General features: G+C 54.6%; 2 protein-coding genes across 7 annotated transcripts in view; one reads left to right on the top strand and one right to left on the bottom strand.

Annotated features, from left to right (window-relative positions):
* Positions 1-3,291: 3,291 nt before the first annotated feature.
* On the top strand, positions 3,292-16,341 carry DYNC2I2 (dynein 2 intermediate chain 2). The gene is made up of 9 exons (XM_068982158.1): positions 3,292-3,477; positions 7,076-7,324; positions 13,007-13,116; positions 13,623-13,780; positions 14,295-14,404; positions 14,877-15,044; positions 15,247-15,479; positions 15,744-15,901; positions 16,103-16,341. Exons 1-9 carry the CDS (start codon positions 3,292-3,294, stop codon positions 16,339-16,341), a joined length of 1,611 nt encoding a protein of 536 aa, XP_068838259.1.
* Positions 16,342-16,425: 84 nt separating this feature from the next.
* SPTAN1 (spectrin alpha, non-erythrocytic 1) overlaps positions 16,426-24,517 on the bottom strand; it is a 59,094-nt gene continuing 51,002 nt past the window's right edge. For 4 of the 6 annotated variants that reach the window (XM_068977747.1, XM_068977738.1, XM_068977714.1 and 1 more), the window contains 12 exons: positions 23,951-24,110; positions 23,260-23,336; positions 22,469-22,678; positions 21,814-22,110; positions 21,185-21,297; positions 20,870-20,887; positions 18,416-18,470; positions 17,807-18,003; positions 17,666-17,719; positions 17,435-17,581; positions 17,200-17,347; positions 16,426-16,884 (listed from right to left, as the gene is read on the bottom strand). In XM_068977747.1, coding sequence (XP_068833848.1) covers positions 16,759-16,884; positions 17,200-17,347; positions 17,435-17,581; positions 17,666-17,719; positions 17,807-18,003; positions 18,416-18,470; positions 20,870-20,887; positions 21,185-21,297; positions 21,814-22,110; positions 22,469-22,678; positions 23,260-23,336; positions 23,951-24,110 — 1,602 coding nt within the window. In that variant the 3' untranslated portion in view covers positions 16,426-16,758. Of the gene's footprint in view, positions 16,885-17,199; positions 17,348-17,434; positions 17,582-17,665; positions 17,720-17,806; positions 18,004-18,415; positions 18,471-19,714; positions 19,778-20,869; positions 20,888-21,184; positions 21,298-21,813; positions 22,111-22,468; positions 22,679-23,259; positions 23,337-23,950; positions 24,111-24,517 lie in introns of all 6 variants that reach the window. The other 2 variants (XM_068977706.1, XM_068977730.1) reach the window with 2 other exon arrangements.

Consider the following 24,517-nt stretch of genomic DNA (forward strand, 5'->3'; position numbering starts at 1 on the left):
AAGAACCTGAGCTTCATTAGGTCCCGAGACCAGGTCTGTGATCTCAGTTGGAAGACCATGAGATTTGGGCTCAGTCTGAGTTTCAGCACATGGGTTCAAGTCCCAGTCTGAGGTAAACGGTTTCAAACTGTCCTGCTCATTCAAGGTATAATACTTTCACAAGCACAGCTAAGCGTTTGTCTGTTCATTCATTCTCTCTTTTCTTTTCACAAATAAACCACATAAAACTTTAACCCTACAAAGAGAGGAAAACTTTAATTACCCAGAGGCAACTGTTATCGATATTTGAATCTATAGCTCTGAGTTTTTTCTAGAAACATATTGTTATAAAACCAGGATGCATGCTAAGTCACTTCAGTCGGGTCCAACTCTGTGTGACCCTATGACCCGCCACAATCCTCTGTCCATGGGATTCTCCAGGCAAGAATACTGGAGCAGGTTGCCATTTCCTTCTCCAGGGTATCTTCCCAACCCAGGGATCAAACTTGTTTCTTTTATGTTTAATACATTGGCTGGCTGTTCTTTACCACTTCCACCACCTGGAAACAATGTATATAAATTGGATTTTCAGTCAGTTCAGTTCAGTCACTCAGTCTTGTCCAACTCTTTGCGACCCCATGAACTGCAGCACGCCAGGCCTCCCTGTCCATCACCAGCTCCCAGAGTTCGCTCACACTCACGTCCATCGAGTTGGTGATGCCATCCAGTCATCTCATCCTCTGTCATCCCCTTCTCCTCCTGCCCCCAGTCCCTCCCAGCATCAGAGTCTTTTCCAATGAGTCAACTCTTCGCATGAGGTGGCCAAAATACTGGCGTTTCAGCTTCAGCATCGTTCCCTCCAAAGAAATCCCAGGGCTGATCTCCTTCAGAATGGACTGGTTGGATCTCCTTGCAGTCCAAGGGACTCTCAAGAGTCTTCTCCAACACCACAGTTCAAAAGCATCAATTCTTCACCGCTCAGCTTTCTTCACAGTCCAACTCTCACATCCATACGTGACCACTGGAAAAACCATAGCCTTGACTAGACGGACCTTTGTTGGCAAAGTAATGTCTCTGCTTTTTAATATGGTATCTAGGTTAGTCATAACTTTCCTTCCAAGGAGTAAGCATCTTTTAACTTCATGGCTGCAATCACCATCTGCAGTGATTTTGGAGCCCCCCAAAATAAAGTCTGACACTGTTTCCACTGTTTCCCCATCTATTTCCCATGAAGTGATGGGACCAGATGCCATGATCTTCGTTTTCTGAACGTTGAGCTTTAAGCCATCTTTTTCACTCTCCTCTTTCACTTTCAAGAGGCTTTAAAAAAAAAAAAAAGAGGCTTTTTAGTTCCTCCTCACTTTCTGCCATTTTATAAGAACCTTATTATGTTGCAAACATTTTGCCACATTTAAACAGCAGTAACACTCTTAATGGCCACCTGAGACTGTGTTCTACCTAGCACACTTAACTAAAGCCTCACTGTCCATTCTTTCTCAATATTTAGTGAATACCTGTTGTGTGCCATGACTTTGCCTGGAAATTTAGGCTGGCTGCAGGATCTTGCTATAATTCTACTGTGAATGAATAATTGCTGAATATCCTTGGCTTTCAATATCCGTGTGAATCTGTAATTGTTAATTCAAGAAAAATTACCAGAAGTAGGATTTCTAGATTAAAGAGGAGGCACACTTAAAGGTCAAATTATCCTCCAATTAGGTTTTACCAGTTTACACTCACAACTACTTCCTATGTTGAGCTTCCCAATAATGTCCATTACCTTCTCTACTTTCTCCATTCCTAAACCCTCTGCAAGCTGGTTTTTGTTCCCACTACTCTACTGAAGTTGTTTGGGGGTGTTTAATACCTTGGGCCACACTTCTTCTTAAAAATATTTTATTTATTCGACTGCACCAAGTAGTTGTGGCATGTGGAACCTAGTTCCCTGACCAGGGATCAAACCCTGGTTCCCTGTAATGGGGGCACAGAGTCTTCGCCACTAGACCATCAGGGAAGTCCCACCCTCCTCTTCTTGAAATAGTCTCCTTCCTTACTGCGATAAAGCAGATTCTACTAGCTTCAACTTGATTATATCTATTTTTATAGCTGGGACACCAAAGTGCAGAGAGGTGTCAAGTCTGAAAACAGGACATAGCAGTGTGTAGTCTTCATATCCAAGCCTCCTGACCCTCATAGCCTTGAGTTTCTTTTTGAACATGAGTTTTGCATCTTTGGTGATGCTTGCAAACTTTTCTAGTGTTAACAGGGCCTTACAAGGAGAATTTTGTCTGGTTCTACTTTCTTTCTAGGAAGAAATTTCTATTGCATTTTGTCTTTCCAGTGTCGCTAATCTAATCGGGCCTCACGGCCTTGACTGGAACTGAGTCCTAATGAGCATCAGTAGTGAGGCGGTGCAGAGGAGCCTCTGGGCGTGTTTCCTTAACTCTGAGAGTTCAGGGAGAAGCAAGCAGCCCAGAGGACCTGGCCAGAGGATTCTTGCCAAGGAGCTCAGAACCGGGTCTTGGGGCCAAGCAAGGGTCTGTAGGGTCTTAGACAAATGTGATGTGGCCTTTATGGGTGAGCTGGGAAAATTATTTTTTTGGACAATCAGCACCCTCAAGCGACATATAACATTTGATTTTTCATAAAGTTATTTTAAGATTTATTAAGATCAACATATACGGTAGACACGCAATAATTGGTAGTTGTTCCAGTCTTTTAACTTCGGTTTAAACTGCATTTTTTTCTACGTTCGATTTCATTTGGGCCTTCTCAAGCACACTCTGGATCCATATATGGATATTTAAAATCGCCATTCTATTGAGGCAGAAACCGAGGCTCAGAGACCGAGCACTTGGGTTCGAGGTGGCCGCCAACTGGGGCTCTCCTGGAGCGCTCGGCTGTTCCGCCAGCTCGGCACTCCCAGGCCCCATAACTCTAAAGCCCGCTGCGGCCGCTGGCTCCCGCCCTCTCTTTTGCGCCGGGCCGCTCGGCGCCATCTTTGAACTTGGCACGGGTGCCGGGCTTCCGTACTTCCCTCCCCACCCAGAGTAGCCGCGAAAGCCCCAGGCGTGCTCCCTCTGCGGCTGGAGAATCCAAAAACTGGCAGTGATTGTCGCATCAAGGGAAAAGAATAATTTCTCTCTTCTTCTCGGGTGTTGGAGCGTGCGCTCTGACAAGCTGAAAAATGGCGCCGATAGCGTCACCGCCCGAGCCTTCCGCTCTGGGGGCGCGGGGGCGAAGGTCGCGGCGGACTGCGTCTGCGCGAGGTGGGGCGGTTGGGGGTGGGGTGGCGCCGGCGGAGCCGTCTCCATGGCAACCAGCGCGCAACCTGGGCAGCTCGGCCTGGCGGGAAGCGCGGGAGCTGAGGCGCTGGCGACAAGCGGGAGTGCGAGTACCGAGGGCCCCGAGCGGCCCGGGCCGCTTCAGGACGAGACCCTGGGCGTGGCGTCCGTGCCCTCGCAGTGGAGGGGCGTCCAGGGCATCCGCGGGGAGACGGTGAGGGCGCGGGTGCGCCTCTGGGTGACGCGGGCGGGAGGGCGAGGGACGTCGCGGCAGCTGGGCCAGGTTATTTTTATATTTTAACCCACAGAAACGAACCCTTGGGGGTACTCACGTCTCAATTTCCCTGGTCTTTGAGTAGCAACCAAAAGAGTTTTTAAAGACTCCAGGTTTTGGAGGATTTTGTGTGAACTGCAGTTTTTAGGCATTTCAAACCTAACTTTTACTTAAGAAAAAAAAAAAAAAAAGACCAAACTGCATCTTAAGGTCGAGATACACACGTTTTCTAGTACGTCGTTTAATCCAAAGCACACAAACGAGGTTGTCTGAAACGAGGGCAGGGCTTCTGGGTGCCAGGGCTCCTGAGGGGTCTGTGTGTATGGACTTTGAGCACTGCTGTGCCCCTGGCGATTCCTCAGTCATCAGTGGGTGAGCTCCCTCCTGGAACTTATACGGGGCGCTTGTCTGCAGGGGACAGAAAGTAAAACAGTGCAGGTAAGAAGTAAATATACAGTGTGTTAGAGGTGAATAGTGCCATGGCTGAAAGAAAAAGGGTGAGGGATTAGAAAGATTGGGTTGCGGAGTGAAAGGGTTGTCTGCAGGGTGGTGGAACCCTCATTGAGAGGGTGATGTTCCAGCAGATTTGGAGCAGTGAGAGTTAGTCAAGGTTATTTGAGGTGGAACGGCCAGGGGAGCGCAAAGGTCCTGCGGTCCAAGCAAAGCTGGTGTGTGTGAGGAGGCAGGTGGGGCTGGAAAGGAATGAGAAGGCACGGATGGTCACAGGTGAGGCCGGAGAGGGTAAGGAGAGGCAGATCAAGTTTAGGGCTTGCAGATTATTTTAAGGATGTTAGCTTTCCCTCAGTGAAAATGAGCATTGGAAGGGGGCTGCATTTTTCCCACAGAGGAAACTGAGGCTTTGCTTTCCACACAGATGAGAGGTCCTGCAGAAGACGATTTCCTCACCAACACCAGTACCGGTGAGATTTCCATGAAGTCTTGGCTGTACCACACAGCATGTGGGATCACAACCTGAGCCCCCTACAGTAGAAGCTCAGAGTCTTAAAAACACGGGAACACTAGGGAATCCTTAAAGTCCTAACTCTTGATTAACTCTTGAGGATGAAACGGTTGGATGGCATCCCTGACTCGACGGACATGAGTTTGAGCAAGCTCAGGGAGTTGGTGATGGACAGGGAAGCCTGGCATGCTGCAGTCCATGGGGTCGCGAAGAGTTGGACCCGACTGAGCGACTGAACTGAACTTGAGGACAAGTTTCTTGCCTCAGGCCAGCAGTCTGCAGGTCTCAAGCCAGATTTGATCTGGCTTCAGAGCACTTCCCACTTCACCATACTGGATAGAAAAGATTCTAGTTAAAAAGCAAAGGCAGGACTTCCCTAGTGCCCCAGTGGTTAAGACTCCTTGCTTCCAATGCAGGGGGCACAGTTTGATCCCTGGTCAGGGAAGTTCCACATGCTGTGTGGTATGGCAAAAAAAAAAAAAAAGCAAAGGCAGGGGATATTTTAGTTATTTCTGTTCATCTTTATTGAAGGTTAATGTGTAATTCACATTCACTGGCTTTTAAAAATTCTTGAAATAGCTCTTACTTGCAGAAGATTCAGATTTTAAAAGAGTTCAGATTGGGAACCACTGACTCAGTCAAACTTTTTACTTTTTTTAAAAATTAAAGAATGAGATTGAGGCATATTTTCTTGTACCAATAATTTGAACCAGTAGGGCTCCAAGAACTGATTCTAATACTTGAGGTATAAAAGCTTTCATCTTAGGGGGTTCATTTGAATCAGTCTCTGCTGTTTTATTGAAGTGTGTGTGTGAAAGTCACTCAGTTGTGTCTGACTCTTTGTGACCCCATGGACTATACAGTCCATGGAATTCCCCAGGCCAGAATACTGGAGTGGCTAGCCTTTCCCTAGTCCAGGGGATCTTCCCAACCCAGGGGTTGAACCCAGGTCTACCACATTGCGGGCGGATTCTTTACCGGCCGAGCCACAAGGGAAGCCCAAGAATACTGGAGTGGGTAGCCTATCCCTTCTCCAGGGGATCTTCCTGACCCAGGGATTGAACCGGGGTCTCCTGCATTGCTAGCGGATTCTTTACCAACTGAGCTATCAGGGAAGTTTTATTGAAGGGGATTCTTAATTAATTTAAGTCCTAAGAGTATTGGGAGTTCCCTGGTGGTCCAGTGGTTAAGACTCTGCCTTTCCGCTGCAGAGGATGCAGACTTGATCCCTGGTCAGGGAACTAAGATTCTGCAACCTGCCTGGCGTGGCCAAAGTAAAGATTCCAAGACTGTTGAAGGGGTCCAAGGAAAGAGTTAATTTTCCAGATTAACTTGTTTCTCCCCACAGACATGCATGCGTCCTTTGATCACAGGACACCTTGGAAGGTGCCCTGGTGGAGAGGGCTGCGGCCAAGGGAGGGAGAGAGGGGTGTCCTGCTGCCCCAGGTGAGACCCAGTCCTCAGATCAAGGCGGGGGTGGAGGGGGCTACGTGAGTGCTGTCTGCACCTTGAGGGCAGAGGTGATGGACTCTGGGCCCTGGGGTGTGGCCGCAGGAAGCATATAGATGGGATCTGAGTACCCGCCCTGTGGCATCACCTGGGGGCTTTTTTAGCAAAGACCCCATCCTAGACCAGTGAACCAGAAGCTCTGTTGATGGGGAGGGGGCAGCAGGTTGTCCCTTACCCAGCCTCCTGGTGGTTCTGCGACCTTGTTCAGGCAGACCACCTGTCTAGCGTGGTCGCTGAGGTCCTTTTCCACTCTGGAGTCAGGTGTGCACCTCAGGTGTGTTGGGAGGATGAAATGAGGGGCTGTGTGCTCCATATTAGCTGGTGGTGGTCACTGCCCAGGGGAGTGAGGGGGCTCAGCCTTCAGCCACACAGTGTCCCGGACCTCTGTCTGTTCTCCGTGTGCCTCTGTATGTCCTCAATTTAGAACACATCTCTTCAGCCTCTATTTTAACAGGTACTAAAAGGGGTGTGTCTCACAACTGATGTGTACACTTAATACAGTTTCCTCCTGAAAAGCTATTACTAAATAATTGGTATGTTTTATAATCAATAGTCAAGGAGATCTGTTAACAGAAGGTGTATATATATATTTAATTTCTTTTTATCTGGCTGTGCTGGGTCTTTGTGGCATGTGAACTCTTCACTGAGGCAAGTGGGACCTAGTTCCCTGACCAGGGATTGAACCCGGGGCCGCCTGCCTTGGAAGTGCGGAGTCTTAGCCACTGGATCACCAGGAAGTCCCTAGGAGGTATATTTTTAATAAGAAAGTGACTGTCTTCTACTCATGACCTTGAAGTTTTCCCACTGCCTGTTGACACCATGTGAGTGGGTTTCTCTGGCTGGAAAGGGTTACTCCCTGTGGGTCATCTCCACCCACACCACACCAGTTGGGTTCCTCCCCAGGAAGATGGGCTAGTTACTAGAGGAAGGGGACGGTTGTCAGGCAGACAGAGTGAGCAGTGTTCCTTTTGCTCAAGGATAAACAGCAGCTGTGGGCGGGTGAGTGCCTGGGCAGGTGGTGCTGTGAGGAGAGCTGGCTGGTGACTGCGTTTCAATCTCCTTCTCCAGAAAAGTTGCCAGACGGCCAGCATTACCACCGCTGAAGCGTCCGTGCAGGCCCGGAAGCATGTGGATGCTGAGGTGCAGACCGAGATCCCCGAGCCGGTCAGCCTGCCGTCTGTGCCTCGGTACAGTGGCCCCCGGCTTGCGGCCTTTCTCCGAAAAGTGGAGGCCATGGTTACCCGAGAGCTGAACAAGAATTGGCAGAGCCATGCGTTTGACGGCTTCGAGGTGAACTGGGCCGAGCAGCAGCAGACGGTAGGGATGGGCTGGTACGGGCCTGGGATGCCTTGGGTTGTGGCTTTAGCTCATCTTAAGTCCTTCTTTTGTGCCACCCAATAACAGCATGCATGCCAAGTTGCTTCAGTCGTGTCTGAGTCTTTGCGAACCTGTAGATGGTCTCGCCAGGCTCCTCTGTCCATGGGATTCTCCAGGCAAGAGTACTGGAGTCGGTGGCCATGCCCTTCTCCAGGGGATCTTCCCTACCCAGGGATCGAACCCGCGTCTCCTGCACTGGCAGGCAGGTTCTTCACCAGTAATGCCACCTGGGAAGCCCCTGCCTGCCAAGTAATAGGAACACCAATAACAATCATAACAGCATTCACCAAGCTCTTAGTTTTTGCCAGGTATTAAGCTAAGAAGTCACTGGGCCTTCCCTGCTACCCTTGGTGGTGCCTTGTTATTTCCATTCACTGGCTAGTAGGCAGTAGAGGCAGGGTTTGAGGCTGGACAGTCTGACTCTGGGTCTTATTTCCTTGATGACTCAGCTCTGTTTCCCCAGGCACACTCTGTGCCAACTCATTGATCCTTCTGGACAGCTAGTTCTTTACTGATCTCCATCTTATATTTATTTTTTGTCCACGCTGAACAACCTGTAGAATCTTAGTTCCCTGACCAAGAGTCTAACTCGGGGCCCTTGGCAGCGAAAGCGCAGGACTGCCAGGGAGTTCCTTCGATCTCCATTTTATAGATGAGATTCAGAGAGGCTAAGGGACTTGTCTGCAGTCACACAGCTGTAACTGGCTGAGCTGGAGTTTGAGTCCCAGTCTCCCTGGTTTCACTTTGGCGCTCTAGTGACTTGTGCATTGCCAAGCCTTTTCTGGTCTCGAGGCAGAGCTCAGAGCAGTCACCCTGTAATGTCCAGTTGGAGCCACCACTTGAGATCAGGAAACCTCTGAACGAAGGCGGGCCCTTGACCTCTGCTCCACCCTGCTGGTGCCTGGGGACAGGCTGCTGACTGAGCAGTGAAGGCTTTTCTTATGCATTGTTTTCTTCCTCGAGAAATGGAGATGAGTAGTTCTGTATTCAGAGGTCATAGCCCTTCTCTCCCGCCCTTCCTCTTCCGTCTGTTTTTGGATATACAGCTGTCCTTTTCCCACCAAATCGTTGATAGGTTTGGGAGAGTGTATTTGTTTGAGAGAAATCCTCAAAAGCCCTCTGAAAAACATTTGCCAAGGCCACAAGTAAGTGTGGACTTGTTATTTTTAAGTGGAGTGCAAGAAGAAGGTCGTGAACATTAAAATCTGGGCTCAGCTGCCCCTTTTTACAGTTGCATTCAAAGAGGGTGAGCTGTTGGTTTTTTGTTTTTTGGTTTTGGTTTTTTTTTTTTTTGCTATGTGTCTGAGTCTTAGTCGCAGCATGTGGGATCTAGTTCCCTGACCAGGGATCAAACCCAGACCCCCTGCACTGGGAGCACGGAGGCTTAGCCCCTGGACCACCAGGGAAGTCCCAAGCGCTTGTTCTTCATTGTTAAGGCTTTTCTACCTTTCTGTGCGTTTGGTCCACCTGTATATTACTTTCTCCCCCTTTAGAAAATACATACGGTGCGGTGATCCTCTTCGCAGGGCAGCAAACGAGACGCAGACATAAAGGACAGACTTTGGGACACGGGGGGTGGGGGGGGTGGGGGGGGATGATTTGAGAGAGTAACATTGAAACGTTCACATTACCATATGTAAAATAGACACCCAGTGGGAACCCAGAGGTGCTCTGTGACAACCTAGAGGGGTGAGATGGGGAGGGAGGTTCAAGAGGGAGAGGACAGGGACTTCCCCGGTGGTCCAGTGGCTAAGACTCCGTGCTCCCAACGCAGGGGGCCAGGTTCCATCCCTGATCAGGGAACTAGATCCCACATACCACAGCTAAGATCTGGTGCAGCTAAATAAATAAAAATAAATGAAAAATAAAAGAGAAGGGGGACGTATATATGCCTATGCCTGATTCATATTGATACATGGCAGAAACCGTCACAATTTTGTAGTTACCCTCCGATTGAATCTGCAAAGCAGGAAAAATAAATACTCGTTTCTGATTACAAAGCACTACACGTTCATTTTAACAAACAGTCGCTGCAAAAATACGGAACATGTACTGCGAGTGGGAGCAGTGGTTCGCAGGCCTTTCCCATTCGACCCTGACACACAGCGCGCTGCTGCTACTGTTGCCATCAAGAGCATCTTAGACACAGGTGGAGAACGCTGTCCAGGCTGTTCGCAACCTTTCGCGCTCAGCAGAGCTTTCCCTGCCAGTTCCTGTAGAGGAGGGGCCCCAGACACCCCAGAACCTGCGTGACGTGCCACTGAGCGGACAGGCAGCCTTCTTGGGGTCCCCGTTGGTGGACATCTCAGCACAGCATCGCTTCTAGAAGCATGTCTTCCGGAAGCAGTGAGCAGGTGGGGGGTTAGGCAGTACCCCCCGGGTGGCCGTGGGGCATATGGGCCTCTCGCGGCCCTGAAGTTGCTTTCCTTTTTGAGTGTGGGGCAGAGGAGTAGTCTTTGCCGGTTTGCTGCTGTGTGGCAGAGCTAAAGCGAGGCTGTCTCTCCCACTTTGGTTTTCCTTTGCATGAATTTCTTGATTATTTCCCCAGTGGAGTCACTGCATTGGCTGAGGCATCAGGCTGCTCTGTCTCTGCTCCAGCTGTCAGGGAGTTGGCCTTGACATGTCCCTGCTGTCCGTGGCTGTCGTAGCCCCAGAAAGGCTGAGCCGCTGCTCTCAGTCAAGCACTGCGCCTTCACAGTCGGAAAATCAGTGACGACTTGGCCGAACACTTCGGAATTAGAGATGGGGAGGAGGCCACCTAGCGGAGTGCACCCAGGAGGGCACCCCCTGGAACCTTTGGCCTCTTTGCCTTGTCCTGCCCTGGCCCTTGTTTGCACGTGTGGCTGACAGCGGGGAGGCACTGTGACCAGTCTGGGGTCTTTTATCTTCAGAAGCAAAGCCTGTTCTATGTTGTCAGGTTGCTACATAGACTTCACCTGTGTCCTTTTAATTTATTTATTACCATTTTTAGTTTATTCATTTATTTGGCCGTGTGGTATAGCTTGTGGGCTCTCAGTTCCCCACCCAGGAATTGAACCTGGGCCCCCAGCAGTGGAAGCGTGGGGTCCTAAACACTGGAGCACCAAGGAATTCCCTATTATAATTTTTTTAAAGTGAAGTATACAGTTAGGTATTTCCATGGTGGTCCACTGGTTAAGACTCTGTGTTTCCACTGCAGGGGATGTGGGTTGGACCCCAGGTAGGGGAACTAAGATCCCATATGCCATTTGGTGTGGCCAAAAAAAAAAAATTGAAGTATAGTTAATATTATATAGCATCAGATGTACAGCGAAGTGATTCAGGGGTGGGTGGGTGTGTGTGTGTGTGTGTGTGTGTGTAGTGAAAGTGTTAGTTGCTTAGTCATATCCGACTCTTTGTGACCCCATGGAGTGTAGCCTGCCAGGCTCCTCTGTCCATGGAATTCTCCAGGCAAGAATATTGGATGGGTAGCCATTCCCTTTAAAAATTAAAAGGGATCAAACCAGGGTCTCCTGCCTTGTAGGCAGATTCTTTACCATATGAGACAACAGGGAAGCCCGTGTACATATATATGCTCAGTTTTATATATATATCCAGTTATCTATATATGTATAATATGTGTATAAATATACATTTTTCCTGTTTTGAAATCCCTTTCCGTTATAGACTCTTGTCCTTTTTAAACTGCTGCGCGATGCTTCACCATAGACTTTCATGGAGTCAGGTTTGCTGAGGTAGGTTTTCCACGCAGGTAAATTCACGGTGTGCTGTGTTGGGTCTTGGCAGACACCCACCAGTGAAGGTACGGAGCAGCCCATCTTTCTGTCCCTCTGCCTTCTCATCTTTAGATTTTAAAGTGTACTAACCATTGCAGTTACAAATGCTGTTTTGATACATAATGCTTATAGTTTGTTTTTAGTACAAACTTTTATTGAATTCCTAAAACGTGCATAAACACAGGCACAGATCACAAGTGTTCGGGCCCATAATTTTCACACAGTGCAAACATTCATGGAACCAGAACCCCGAGAGTTTTTCTCATGCCCCCTCTGCCTCCTGGCCCCACCGCGTGGCTTTGTTTTAAAATGACAGATTTGCCGAGGACTCCCCTGGCGGTGCAGGGGTGAAGACACCATGCTTCCACTGCAGGGGGCACAGGTTCAACCCCTAGTTGGGAAACTAAGATCCGAGTGGCACAACTGAAAAAAGGAAAAAAACCCAACAAATTTACTGAGATATAGTTTACAACCCATATAATTCACCCATATAAATCATTTAAAGTGTGAAGTGGGTTTTAATATATTTCCAGTAGGGGCTTCCCTGGTGGCTCAGACGGTAGAGTTCGCCTGCAGTGTGGGAGGCCTGGGCTCGATCCCTGGGGTGGGAGTATCTCCTGGAGGAGGGCATGGCAACCCACTCCAGTATGCTTGCCTGGAGATCCCCTGTGGACAGAGGAGCCTGGAGGGCTACCACCCATGGGGCCACAAAGAGTCGGACACAACTGAGCGACAGAGCGCACGGCACAGAGGTATGTAAGCTTTGCCACAATCCATTTTAGAATATTTTCATCACTTCCCCCACCAAAATTCATATCCACTAGCAGCCACTCCCCATTTCCCCCACAGCTCCTGGCAGCTGCTCACCCCCTTTCTGTCTTCAGGTTTGTCTTTTTGGACATCTCACGTAATGGACTCATAACATCTGATTATATAACTGTGTCTGCCTAGCAGAGTGTTGTCGAGGGTCCTTGTGTTGTAGCGTCTTTCGGGACGTCATTCCTTTCTACGGCTGAATCATTTGCCATGGTAGGGATATACTGCTCTTGTCCGTCAGTCGCTGGACGTTTTGGCTGTCGTGAACGCTGCTGTGGCCGCTTGTGTTCAAGTGCGCGTGTTGGCGTGTTCATTTCCAGTCCTCTTGGGCATGTCCCTCGGAGTGGCATTGCTGGTAACAACATTTTGCAGAACCGCTGGGCTGTTTTCCACGGTGTCTGGACATTCTGCATTCTCACCAGAGGCCCACAGTGCAGCTTCTGACAGAGTTTGGACTTTTTTTTACCATTGGATGGTTTCTCTATTTGGGATTATGAGGTCAAGATGGGTGAGACTTTTCGCAGGAGTTTCGGCCTGTGGTGCAGATTAGCCCCTGGAAAGTGTACCAGACCCTCACTGTGGCCAGCACTGCTGGCCTTCTTGTTAGCTGCTGCTGGCAGCTGTGGGCTGAGCCACAGGGCGCCCGAGCTTTTTAAAAAGTGTGTGTTGAGATACACCTAACATGAAACGTGCTCCTGTGACTGTTTTTCACCTGTGTAGTCATGTGGCATCCAGGATACTCTCACTGTTGGGCAGCCATCACCCCTGTGCCACTCCAGAAGCCAAGGCTTTGGATATTTTGTGTGGAATAGACATGAGTACAGGGTCCACCTCTGACCTGGAGCCTGGTGTCCATCTCAATTCCCAAGGCTCTTCCTTCTGGAAGCACCCTGTTGGGGGCAGTGATGGGGTGAAGGCTCCACACTGTCCCTGGGCTGGGCAGTGGCCTGGAATCCTGACCGGAATCGGGAGCCCCACACCTGTGTCTGCCTTTCACTCCCCTGCTGGGTGGCTTTGGGATTCGGAGTTGGGGATGGCCTGTCTCTTGCAGGTGACCTGCCTACATACCCTGAGCTACCCCCCAGCCCAAGGACAGGGTCTCCACGTGACTGGTGTCTCCTGGAACTCCACTGGCTCTGTGGTGGCCTGCGCCTATGGCCGGTGAGTGGCAACAGGGGTGTGTGGGAGCGATAGGACGCCCTGAGACCCTCGTCTGAATCCGTCTCCTCGTCTGCGCAGAGAGGGGTAGGCCCAGAGCTGGCCTTTGTGGGAATCTTCCTTCTCAAGGCTGCCCGAGCCTTGGGTTGGCAGGAAAAGACAGGGAAGGTTCTCCCAGTGCCCAGCTATGAGCAGTGGGCTGTGAGCCCTGCGCCTGCCTCGTCTCTTCCAGGCTGTGTCAGACATGCCCAGCTTCCTCCCCTGCCACGTATGGCCCTGTCCCTGGTTCCTGGAGACCCTTTTCCGGGGAGAGGCATGACCTTGGGGTGCCATGTAGGCGCCTCTGCCACTTGGGTGCCCAGCACAGTGTCTGTGTGTGATGGGGACAGAGACTCATCTGTGTCAGGGGGTGAGGTGGGTCAGGCAGTAGGAGCAAGGTGGGCTGGGGTGGCGCAGGTTGGGATGGAGCCCAGGCCTCGGGCTGAGCTCATGCGGTTGTGTCCCTGCAGGCTGGATGATGGGGACTGGAGCACGCTGAGGTCCTTCGTGTGCGCCTGGAACTTGGACCGGCGAGGCCTCAGCCCCCAGCAGCCATCGGCGGTGGTGGAGGTGCCCAGCGCCGCCATGTGCCTGGCCTTCCACCCCACGCGGCCGTCCCACGTGGCAGGTGAGCCCCCCGGCCTGTGTCTCTGCTCCGTGTCCTGTAGCGGATGGCTGAGGCCCTGCATTTGGCCCTCAGCCCCTGGTCACAGCCAGAAGCAGGGACCACAGGGGGTCCTGAGCCCTGGGCTTGGGTGGGGTAACTGGGCGTGGAGGAGGAGGAGGAGGCAGGTCCTTAGCTGAGTCTTGGGTGGTGCGGGCCACGTGGAGGTACAGCCTGGTCAGGATGTGAGGCTGGGCGAAGCAGGCAGTCTCAGGGCGCTGACCATAGTGATGTGCGCGCTGGGAAAGGGGGCAGGTGAAGCTGGAGGAACGGCCGGTGCGGGCAGGGGAGAGCAGCCTGGTGGTGGGGGAGCTTCCCGGGGTGGGCACCGCTGGATAGAGCAGGCGGCCTGGGGACCAGGACTCATTTTGAGGAAGCAGCCCCACGTCCTAGCGCAGTGGACGAGATGGGGCGGGTGCCCATCCCCAAAGCGAGGCTGTTGGCTATGGGCAGCTCCCCATGCCCGCTTGGCCTCCAGGTGGACTGTACAGTGGAGAGGTGCTGGTGTGGGACATAAGCCGCCCCGAGGACCCACTGCTCTGGCGCACGGGCCTGACGGATGACACGCACACGGACCCTGTGTACCAGGTCAGGGCAGCGGCCCGCCGGGCGGGGTGGGAGGTAATCACCTCCAGAGCCAGGCCTTGCCGTCCGGGCGTCTGCTCCGCAGCATGGAGCAGGGGAAGGGGTGCCCACTGGCCACCACCCAGGAGGAGGGTCACCAGGGAGTCAGCGCTTGGCCAGCTGCCTCTGGCATTCTTGGAGTGTTTGGGTCCAGAGTCACACTTGCCCTCAGAGGGAGCCCCCTGGGCCTGGCCCTGCTGGCCGCCTCCATAGAGCCTCTGCCGTCCTGGTTTTCTGCTGGGACTTGGGGGTACCTGGGAACCCTCTGGGTCTACCCCCTGGTGGGTCAGGTGGCTCCCAAGCCTCTGCAAGAAGTCTCCCTTTTTCTTTCCCTCCTGGAAGAGAAGGGGAAGGTCGTGTGGAGGCTGACAGCTGGCCTTGCCGAGAGGTGGGGCAGGTGTCCTTTTGTGACCTGGCTCCTCTTCCGGTTGCCCAGGTGGTCTGGCTCCCGGAGCCCCGACACAGCCACCGCTTCCAGGTGCTGAGTGTGGCCGCTGACGGGAAGGTGCTGCTCTGGCAGGGGGTTGGGGCTGGCCGGCTGCAGCTGAGCGCAGGCTTCGCCCTGGCCGTACAGCAGCTCCCCAGGAACACGAAGCTGAAGAAGGTATAAGGGGTGAGGCTGCCACCCCGGACATAGGCCCACAGGCAGCGCTGGGCCTTGGGACCCCCCGAGCCAGTGCGCCTTGGGGGCGGGTGGGCAGGTGGGAGTCCCTGAGGGCCACAGCAGTCACGCATGTGCCCCAGGCTCCTTGGGGCCACCGAGCAGACTCCCCCCGGCTCTGCCCTGCTGCTGTTTTCCTCCGCAGCCTTCCCGTGGGGAGACTGAGGTGGGCGCCACGGCGGTGGCTTTCTCCAGCTTCGACCCCAGCCTTTTCGTGCTGGGCACAGAAGGCGGCTTCCCACTCAAGTGCTCCCTGACGGCAGAGGACGCTGCTGTCACGCGGATGCCCAGCTCTGTGCCCCTGCGGGCCCCGGCACAGTTCACCTTCGCCCCCCACGGTGGCCCCGTCTACTCTGTGAGCTGCTCCCCCTTCCACAGGTAGGGAGGGCCCACAGGGCCTCTGGCACAGGGAGGTCAGGGGAGTCCCACCAGGACCCACACAGAACTGCCTAAGAGCCTGCAGTCTGCCCTGGGCCCGGGTCTTCCCCACTGAGCTCCAGTACCCAGAGCTCCTGTGGTTGGCTCCAGGGAATCGGCTCCTTACTTTCCGGAGCCCAGTAGCCCATGAGGAGTCTGACAGAAAGGCCCCAGCCACACCTGGACCCCAGCGCTCACCCGCCGCCTGCCCTGTGTCCCATCTAGGAATCTCTTCCTGAGCGCAGGGACGGACGGCCACGTCCACCTGTACTCCATGCTGCAGGCCCAGCCCCTGACCTCTCTGCAGCTCTCCCACAAGTACCTGTTTGCTGTGCGCTGGTCCCCGGTGCGCCCCCTGGTGTTTGCGGCTGCTTCTGGGGAAGGTAAGGCACGGCCCTGGGCTTCGCTCCACTGAAGGGACATGAGCCCAGCGTGTCCCTGCAACTGTGGGCTGGGGAGGCTGTGGGCAAGGTCACGTGGGACGGAGAGCTGAACTGAGTCACAGCCTTCTCATGTCTTCGGGAACCGAAGAGGCTCAGAGGCTGTGGCTCTGGGCCTATCTCACCCCACGACTCTCCCTGAAGGTGATGTGCAGCTGTTTGATCTGCAGAAAAGCTCCCAGAAGCCCGCGGTTTCAGTCAGGCAAACCGAGGACGAAAGCCCTGTCTACTGTCTTGAATTCAACTGCCAGCAGACTCAACTCCTGGCTGCTGGTGATGCCAAGGGCACGGTAAAGGTGTGGCAGCTGAGCAGTGAGTTCACTGAACAGGGAGCCCGGGAGACAGAGCACCTGGACCAGCTGGCCTCGGAGGTGGCCAGTTGAGGTCAGGGAGGCTGCCTCTGGGCTGTGTGTTTTTGATGGGAGCTGAATGAAGACGACATGACAAGCTTTTGGGGGAGTCAAGTCATTTATTTGTCTTTTACATGAACACAAAATTGAAGGAGGGCGAACAAGAGGGGAACTAGCCGGCTGCTCAGATTTTTCTGTAGTCGGAATGGGGCAGCCGGCCTTGAGACAGGAATTGGGTCCCTGCAGCAACGTGGCAATGGCAACTGGACCTAAAGTCGGTTACTGAAGCACTGTTTCTACTAAATCTTAAACCAAGCTAAGCAAGTTAAGGTTACGCTGGAAAGCAACACTGTCTGGAGTATTTTTCTTAAGAGCACGGAGAGGAGTTGACATGCAGCAAGGTGATGGTAGGGCAAGCAGCGTGGGCCAGGCTAACCTAGGAGCAGAGGATCAGTTCACGAAGAGCGAGCGGGTGAACTCGACGTAGTCGAAAGCAGTGGGGAGTTCGCGGCCCTTGCCGTCCACGTAGGGCTTCATGTGGGAGACGCAGTAGTCGGCTTGTTCCCGAGTCAGGTTCTGGAGGGAAAGGTGCACGTCAGCCGAGCCCTGACCCACCACGCCAACTGTGCTATGGGGGGCGGTGGGCAGTGGGCCCGACTTCAGAAACATCTGTGTCCGAGCTTCTGGATCTCTGCTGTTAACAGCCTTTGGCCTGGGCTGAGTTTCACTTGAAAACGGGGTAAAAGGGTCTGCACACAGCAGCTAAGGCTCAAGACTGGGGGCTGCGACTCTAGACTCAGCTCTGCCCCCAAGCTCGGGGCCAGCCTTGCCTGGGCTTTTGCCTTTCAAAGGACACACCCACCCCCCGGCCCCAGAAGCAGAGCCCCAGACCTGGTACAGCTCCTCCTTGGTCACATAAGGCTTCCCTTCGGAGCTCAGGGCCCGGAAGGCGCTCTCAATCTCCTCGCTGGACTTGACGTTCTCGGTCTCACGGCTGATCATAAAGGCCATGTACTCTTGCAGGGAGACGTGGCCGTCCCTGGGGTGGGGGGCAAGGTGTAGTGAGTAGGGAGGGCACAGCAGGAGCCTCGGACAGAGCCGCTTATGCTGCTTCCCTGACGGTCACCTGTTAGGATCCACAGTATCCAAGATGGCCTCGAACTCAGGGTCGGGCTCCCCTTCCTCCACCATGGGCAGGTCATAGCCCAGGGAGCGCAGGCAGGATTTGAACTCCTGGTGATTCAGCCGGCCGGACTTGTCCTTGTCGAAGTGTCTGTGGCAGAAAGCCGACGCCTCAGCCCAGAGGCCCTGCTACTGAGCCCACCTTCCCCAGCAGGGAGGGCGCGGGGATACTCACTTGAACATCATGCTGAATTCTTTGAGGGCCTCCTCGGTCACTCCTGTCGTGTTCCTGGAAGGAGGGACAGGGTCAGGGACGGGTCCTCTGGCCCAGGAGGCTGGCGGCATGTGCCCCCAGCCCCGCCCCCGCCCCGGGCACCTGGCCTGGATCTGCTGCTCCAGGTTGTGCTGCATCCGCATGCCCAGCTGGTCGAGCTGGTCCCACTGCTGCGCCAGGCCCACGGTGCTGTGCTCCGTGTACTTGTTGTCCAGGATCAGCGCTTCCTCCATGGCCGCCCCCAGGTCTTCAATCTTCTTGAGCTGACTTCTCATGGCTCGAATCTCCTGGTGTTTGCGCTGCAGGGCGAAGGGCAAAGACACGTGGGTCAGAGGTTCTTACCTCTGTCCCTGGGCTCAAACGCCTCAACAGCCCTCCTCAGTCTCAGCACCCCAGCCTGAGGCCTGTAGGGCTGCCTGCAAGGGGAAAGGAGGGACTGGATGAAGCTAAAACCCTACAGCCTCAACAAAGGAAGGGGCTTCAGTGTGAGAGGCACCGATCAGCAGGTTGACCTGCCAGGGCAACAGGATATAGAAGGCCCAACGAGCCTCTTCCTGTCCAAGCGGGGCTCCAGGCAGCAGCCTCTAAAGTGATGGCGGTCCTGGGCTGCTTTAAGGCAAGGGAGAAGGGGGGGCCTCCAAGCAGCCCACCTCGTCCCTGACCTGCAGCCAAGGAGGCCTGCTGGCAGAAGTGGGCAGAACGGGCACTTACTTTGGTAGCTTCAAGCTGCGATTCGAGGGTCCCAGATTCTTCCACCATGCAGGACCTAAACACAGACACGCAGTGAGGCAAGAGACCTGATCGCAAGTGTGAAGTTAACTTTCCTCAGATTAAAGGACCTGCAGTCTCGAATTTCTTTTACTGAGGGAACAAGACCTATCTGCTATTGGCTATCTTTTCTCAGCAGCCCTGGTAGCCAGGGAGGGCAGGTACCACTACTCCAGTTTCAGGGCTCGGAGGCTGTGGCCCGAGCTGGCATTCACCCACAGGTGAGGTGGGCTGAGCCCCACCCGGCCTGCTCTCTGCTCCCTAGCCGTGACGCTTTCACACGTGGCTGGCTCCTCAGGCCCAGCCAGGCTGTGACATGGTGCCTGAACCAAGCCAGGCCCTCGAAGGGCACCTGAGGAGCCGACTAAGCTCCCCCAGGACAGAGGGGGGCTGCGGCCACAGGGGAGGAGGGCACCTGCACCGCCCCGCCACCTGACAGGAGGCCTGAGGGTGGAGGGGAGGCCAGCGAGCTGATAGCCACCCAGGGGTCCCCGGGGCCTCCTCAGGTCCCCAAGGAGAGCACCCACGTTCCATGGGAAGTGACAGCAACGGGGACGCGGGGATGCAGTCAGAGGGCCCCTCGACATGCAAACTGGGATGCCGAGATCACGGCCAGATTGGTTTTGAAAATTGTTCTCATTCTGCCCAAAGGAGGAGTGGCTGTGACTAAACCCCAGGTTCAGGTTCTGTCATCTAGAGAAACAGCGCCAGAGGCTCCTTCCAGAGGCTCCTTCCAAAGCCAAGTTTTGAAGAGCGAGGGGCCTCTGGGGAGCCTCTTCCGGACATAACAGTCATAACAGTGTGAGGTCACAGAGGCCACCAGTGAACAGAAAAAACGAGGTTACGTGCAGGGACGACTCACACTGTGCACGTGTCCTTCATGGGGTTGCGCCCGGCCTCCCCTGTACCCACATTTGCCCCCACCTACCCTTTTAACACCCAGCGAGCCAGCGTTAGCTCTGGAATTGCCCCAAGTTCAAAGTGCTCTAGCAAGGCAAGGCACCAGGCTTCCTCCTACCCCAGCAGGTCAGACTCCCAGGCACGCCACGTCCCCCCAGGAAAAGCAACCCCCCCTGGGACGTGGGGGCAGGAGGGTGGGCGCTGGTGCAGTGGGAGGACAGACCCCTCCTGCCCACGCGGCCGCGGGCGGTGGGTTAGTCAGAAAGCAGAGCCGCCTGGGGGAGTCAAGAGTGCATTGGTAAAACCACAGTGAGGTAAGAAGAGAAATAAGAGGAGAAAAACCTTCCAGACAGATCATCCCCAACTTCATACTGATAGACACGAATGACCCGACGATACGCTATGCTATTCAAAGAAAAGAAACCAAATGAATACACCAGAGGAAGGGAGGCGAGAGCATACCGAGACAGACACACCACAAGGCCCAAGCTGGCAGTGCACAGGCAGGGCCACCTGGTGCCCCGGCAGGGACCCGAGCTGATGGTCGGCCTGGGAGGGCAGGCGGCCTTGCAGGGGGCAGGTCGTGAGGGGACCGAGCAAGACGGGACAGGGCTGGGAGGAGCCACACGGTAAGGGGAGCAGGGCACCTTGTGGACACAAAGACCAAGACCAGCAGACACAGCCACGGGCACTGGGCGGGGAGAGCGGACATCAGGGCGGCACATGAGCTCCAGCTGAACCTGGAGTCCCTAAATCCCCCCTGCTCTGCCTTCCACTGGTGCTCATCAGGGAGCACCTTCTCCTGGTGCCTCCTCCAACACCTGATGGACCTGCCTGCTGGGCCTCTGGAACGCTAGTCTAAGCCACTGTGGTCCTGGGAGACAATGCAAACGTGCCTGATCCGGGCAGAGGCCCCGGCCTGGAGACGAGGCCCCCCGGGACTGGGCAGGACGGCCCTACGCCTCTCAGGGCTCCTCCCAAGCCCTCTCCCCCATCACTCAGAAACCCTGGCCCCTTGCACTTTCTATGAAGGCGAACGACAGCCTCAGGCCCCAGGAGTCAGTGCACAAGGGACTCAGCATGCCAGCCCGAGCCCCCTCAACACTGTCGTCCTGTCTCATGCCTCTGACCTCTGCAGGACTCAATACGGTCCCATCAGACATGGTGCAAAAAGGCAGAAAGTCCAGCGTAATCCTCACAGCTGAACGAGCAGGGGGACTCTCAGCTCTGGCCTCTGGCCTAGTCTCTCTCCCTCAGGGAACCTTTGGAACCTGAACAGGAACGTGGGAGTGGTTCCCCTTCCCGGACCACAGGCCATCGGGGCAGTGGGTGGGTGCCAGGAGAGGGGCAGGCGGGGGAACGTGCAGCCCGCCCGGGACGGGAAGGCCCATCCCGCGATCCTCTGCAAGCCAGGCCACGATGGGACGGAGGGCAGAGAACAAGCACATGAGACACCACCACACCACGAGCCCGCAGAAATAGGAAGTCAATATTAACCCATCGAGGAGATACGTTCTGTGGAGGCAGGATCCAAGCAGCCACAAGACAGGGCGGTGTCCGGACAGCAGCGATCGCGAGGGGCAGAGACAGACACGAGAGAGAAAGAGACAAAACCGAGATCGTCAGTACCACGCCGACTCGACTCTGCACCTCCGTCACCGTGCGGCAGCTGCGCTCAGTCCCACCCAATCCAGGACCAGCGACTCGTCTCGGGAACAGTTTCCTGGCGAACACTCCTCAGTCTGCCCACCCCTCCGGCCCCAGGGCTGGGCACTTGGACCGCTGGACGCGCTCCCAGCAGTGGGGCCGCACCTGGTCTCCTGGATCCACTGGTGGAAGGCGTTGGCATGCTGGGCGAACTCCTGGCGCAGCTTGTCATTCTCCTCCTGCCGCCGCTGCTCCTTCTGCAGCTCCAGCTCCCTTTCCTAAGGACCAAGGAGGCAAGCAGAGGATGAGATGGTTGGACAGCATCATCAATCTAATGGGCAGGAATTTGAGCAAACTCCGGGAGACGACGAAGCACAGGGAGGCTGGGCGTGCTGCAGGCCATGGGGTCGCAAAGAGTCGGACACGACTGAGCGACTGAACAACAAGGAGGCAGAGGCGTGTCACCACGCCCCTTCACAGACAGGCCCAGGCTCTGCTATTGCCAGCCTTAGCATCTGATACAAACAGGAAGTAGTTTTCTGAAAGTGGACACAAGATCCACGCCCTTGGGAGGCCAGGGAGGACAAGCTATTAACCTCAGCCCAAAGACAGCACAGAAGGCATCTGGGAGGCATTCAGAGCTCACATCCCCCAAGACGCCACAGACTTGGGGTGGGGCGGGGGGACCCACACACAGTGACTTGTGATAAAGGAAATCGCCCTCCATCCTGACTCCTCACTCCTCATGGAGGAAGGGCTTCCTGCCGGGGCCTGGCTCTCCTGCGGGGAAGCACCTTGATGATCTTCTGAAGGTTCCTCCAGGTCTCCTCCAGGGCCTCCATGGTGAACCAGGTGTAGGGGTTGGAGGCCACGCGGAAGCTCTTGATCTGGCGGTCCAGCTCAGCCAGCTGGTTGAAGTCGGCCTGGGCTGAGCTCAGCGAGGAGCGGAAGGCGTCGTGGGCCTCTCTCAAGGCCTTGATCTCTTCCAGGGAGTTGCAGCGCACTGGGTCTGTTAAGTCCTCCTCTGCATTTTCAAACCAGCTGTTGAAGGCTGAAGCCTTTTTGGCAAAGGTCAGGAAGAGATCCTCCACCTGAAGGCAGAGGTGACTGAGTGAGCACAGCTGCAGGTGCCGAGTGGGGCCGTAGGGACCATCCTTGGTGGGCGAGTGGGCGGGCAGCGGTGTGGGGCCCAGGAAGGCGGGGCTCCTTCCCAGGGCATCGGGCTTGCTCGCGGGCCGCTCTGCCTCCCTTCTCCCACTGCTGAGGGGCCTCCATCTTTCTCCCGTGTTCCCCTTTCTGGGATGTGCAAGCTCAGTGTCCCAGGTGCTTCCAGAGCAGCAGCCTCATGAAGACAAGGGCCCCACCTGGCTGGTTTATGTTGATCCCATGCCCCCGAGCAGAGCTGGGTTTGCCGTCCACGTGTGCAGAGCTGGCCGGGGCCGCGCTTACCTTGCGGAAGTGACTCTGTGCCTCCAGCAGCTTCTTCTTCCGGGTGGCCGAATTGGCCAGGAGCTGGCTCCATCTCTTCATGAGGGCAGCGTGGCGGGCCTCGATGGCCTTGGACTGAATGTGCTTGGCGGCCAGCAGCTGATCTTTGAGGGCAGTGATGTTGGCGATGCCCTCCTGCTGGAAGGCCTGCAGGCCAGCATCGAAGGTTTCCTGGAAGGAGGGGCGAGAAGGCAGGGACTGCGTTGGGGCGAGAGATGACTGCGGTCTGTCCAGCGCCCCGGCTAGGATGGCAGCCTCAAGTCCCCACCTTCCCCTGACACTGGGTCAAACCTGGCCGCTTTTCTGCATCTCCTCAAACCACAAGTCCTGTGGCAGCTCCTCCTCATCCCCGCTTTTAGCCTGGGGCTGATGCACAAGGGCGGACTCGCCCTACTACCTCTGCCAAGAATGCCCACCTGGCTCTCTCTTGACCACTTCAATTCACCTTCCGTGATCTAGCTTAGATGTTGCCTCCTCTGGGGAGATGCTCCCATCAACCCTTGCCTGCTGGAAACCGAGGCAGATACCACTTGGGTGAGACCCACACCCTGCGGTGCTCAGCCCTGTTAGCACCCAACAGGCTGCAGCTCAGGGGCCTCGTCTGAGAGCGTCCTGAGGACCAGGCCTGTCTCTCAACAATCATCCCCAGGGCCTAACATAATACAGTCAAAAAAACATGCTGATTGTCATTCACCCACCAGAGAATACTATGTGAGTAAAATCCAATCATCAGTCAAATAGCTGTGACTGACCTGTTTGGTGAGGAGAGTTTGGACAGAAGACAGATCTCGACCATAATCATCTGTCTTCAAGCTGTTCTCCTTTTCACCTGGAAAACCAAGCAAGAGTAATCAACTACCCTATCTCAATTTAAGAAATAAATTAACAACAACAACAAACCAAAAGACAAGAACACCCAAGCACCTACTGTCTTGCTTACATTTAAATTCCAGTACCACTGACAGCAGTCTCTGAACACACCTGAGCTGGCTCCTTCCTGCATCCAGGCCCCTCTCCTCTACGTCCCTGATGAAGAGGTCCCTCCTCCAGCCTGTGCTGGGTGTGGTTCAGTTGCTACTTATGAGACAGCCATTACGAGGGTCACGTGGGTCCTGAGATCAGTGTAGGTGCCCTTGCTGGGAGGCTGGACCACACATACTCTGGGCCTGTGTAGCTCAGGGGGCAGTGCTGATGCAGGCTGGTCCTGCTGGTGTGGCCCTTGTGCTCTGACGCCCAGGACCTTGGTGTGGTTAACCCCCACACTGGAAGGGGCATCGCTGAGGCCTGGCACTCTGCCTCAGGACCTTGTCTCTGCTGTTACTAGTGGTCTGCCCAGTGGAGAGGGTCTCTGGTATGCCCTCATCCCGCCAGTTTCTTCTCCACAGAAGAAAACCATCTGCCCAGGAGGGGATGAGACTCCGGTGGCACCGAGGCCACGCTTACCAATCCAGGACTCCACCACATCGGCCTTCCAGTTGAACTGGAGGAAGGCCGAGTTCTCGTCGAGCTTTGCCTTCCTCTGGGAGGCAGCCTTTTCCAAGTCTGACACTTTCCCGTTCAAGCCCTTCATCTTGGAAGAGATGTTCTCCTCATGGTGATTGTTCTAGGACGAGGAGAAGGCAGCCGCCGTCAGTCTTGCCTCCGCCGTGGTTACCTGATCTGTACCTCCCGCTGCCCGGCGGGCTCGCAGCTGCTGAGATGCGCCGCGCCCCCTCTGCCCCCCGCCCCAAGGATGCACAGAGGCTTTCTGAGAACAGAGTAAGAGTCTCACAGAGATGAGCACTAGCAATGCCACTCCTGCAAGTAATAATGTGGAATGTGATAAAATGTTTGGTCACAGTGAGGTACTCACTCATATTATTTTTGATAGCAAAAAAACAATTATGACTTACTGGCTACTATGTGTATCCCATAAAAACAATGTCTCAGAACAATATTTTCACACTGCGGATATTAAAAAGTATTAAGCTCCAATCACTTTGATTCAGTCTTGGGTAGAACTGTATGTGA

The sequence above is a fragment of the Capricornis sumatraensis genome, chromosome 1, assembly GCF_032405125.1.
Source record: "Capricornis sumatraensis isolate serow.1 chromosome 1, serow.2, whole genome shotgun sequence".
In the NCBI taxonomy this organism is placed as follows: domain Eukaryota; kingdom Metazoa; phylum Chordata; class Mammalia; order Artiodactyla; family Bovidae; genus Capricornis; species Capricornis sumatraensis.

Coding starts and splice junctions, on each gene's coding strand:
- DYNC2I2 (XM_068982158.1), top strand. CDS start 3,292: ATGGCAACCAGCGCGCAACCTGGGCAGCTCGGCCTGGCGGGAAGCGCG. Junction 14,405..14,876: donor ACACGGACCCTGTGTACCAG/GTCAGGGCAGCG, acceptor CCGGTTGCCCAG/GTGGTCTGGCTCCCGGAGCC. Junction 15,480..15,743: donor AGCTGCTCCCCCTTCCACAG/GTAGGGAGGGCC, acceptor TGTCCCATCTAG/GAATCTCTTCCTGAGCGCAG.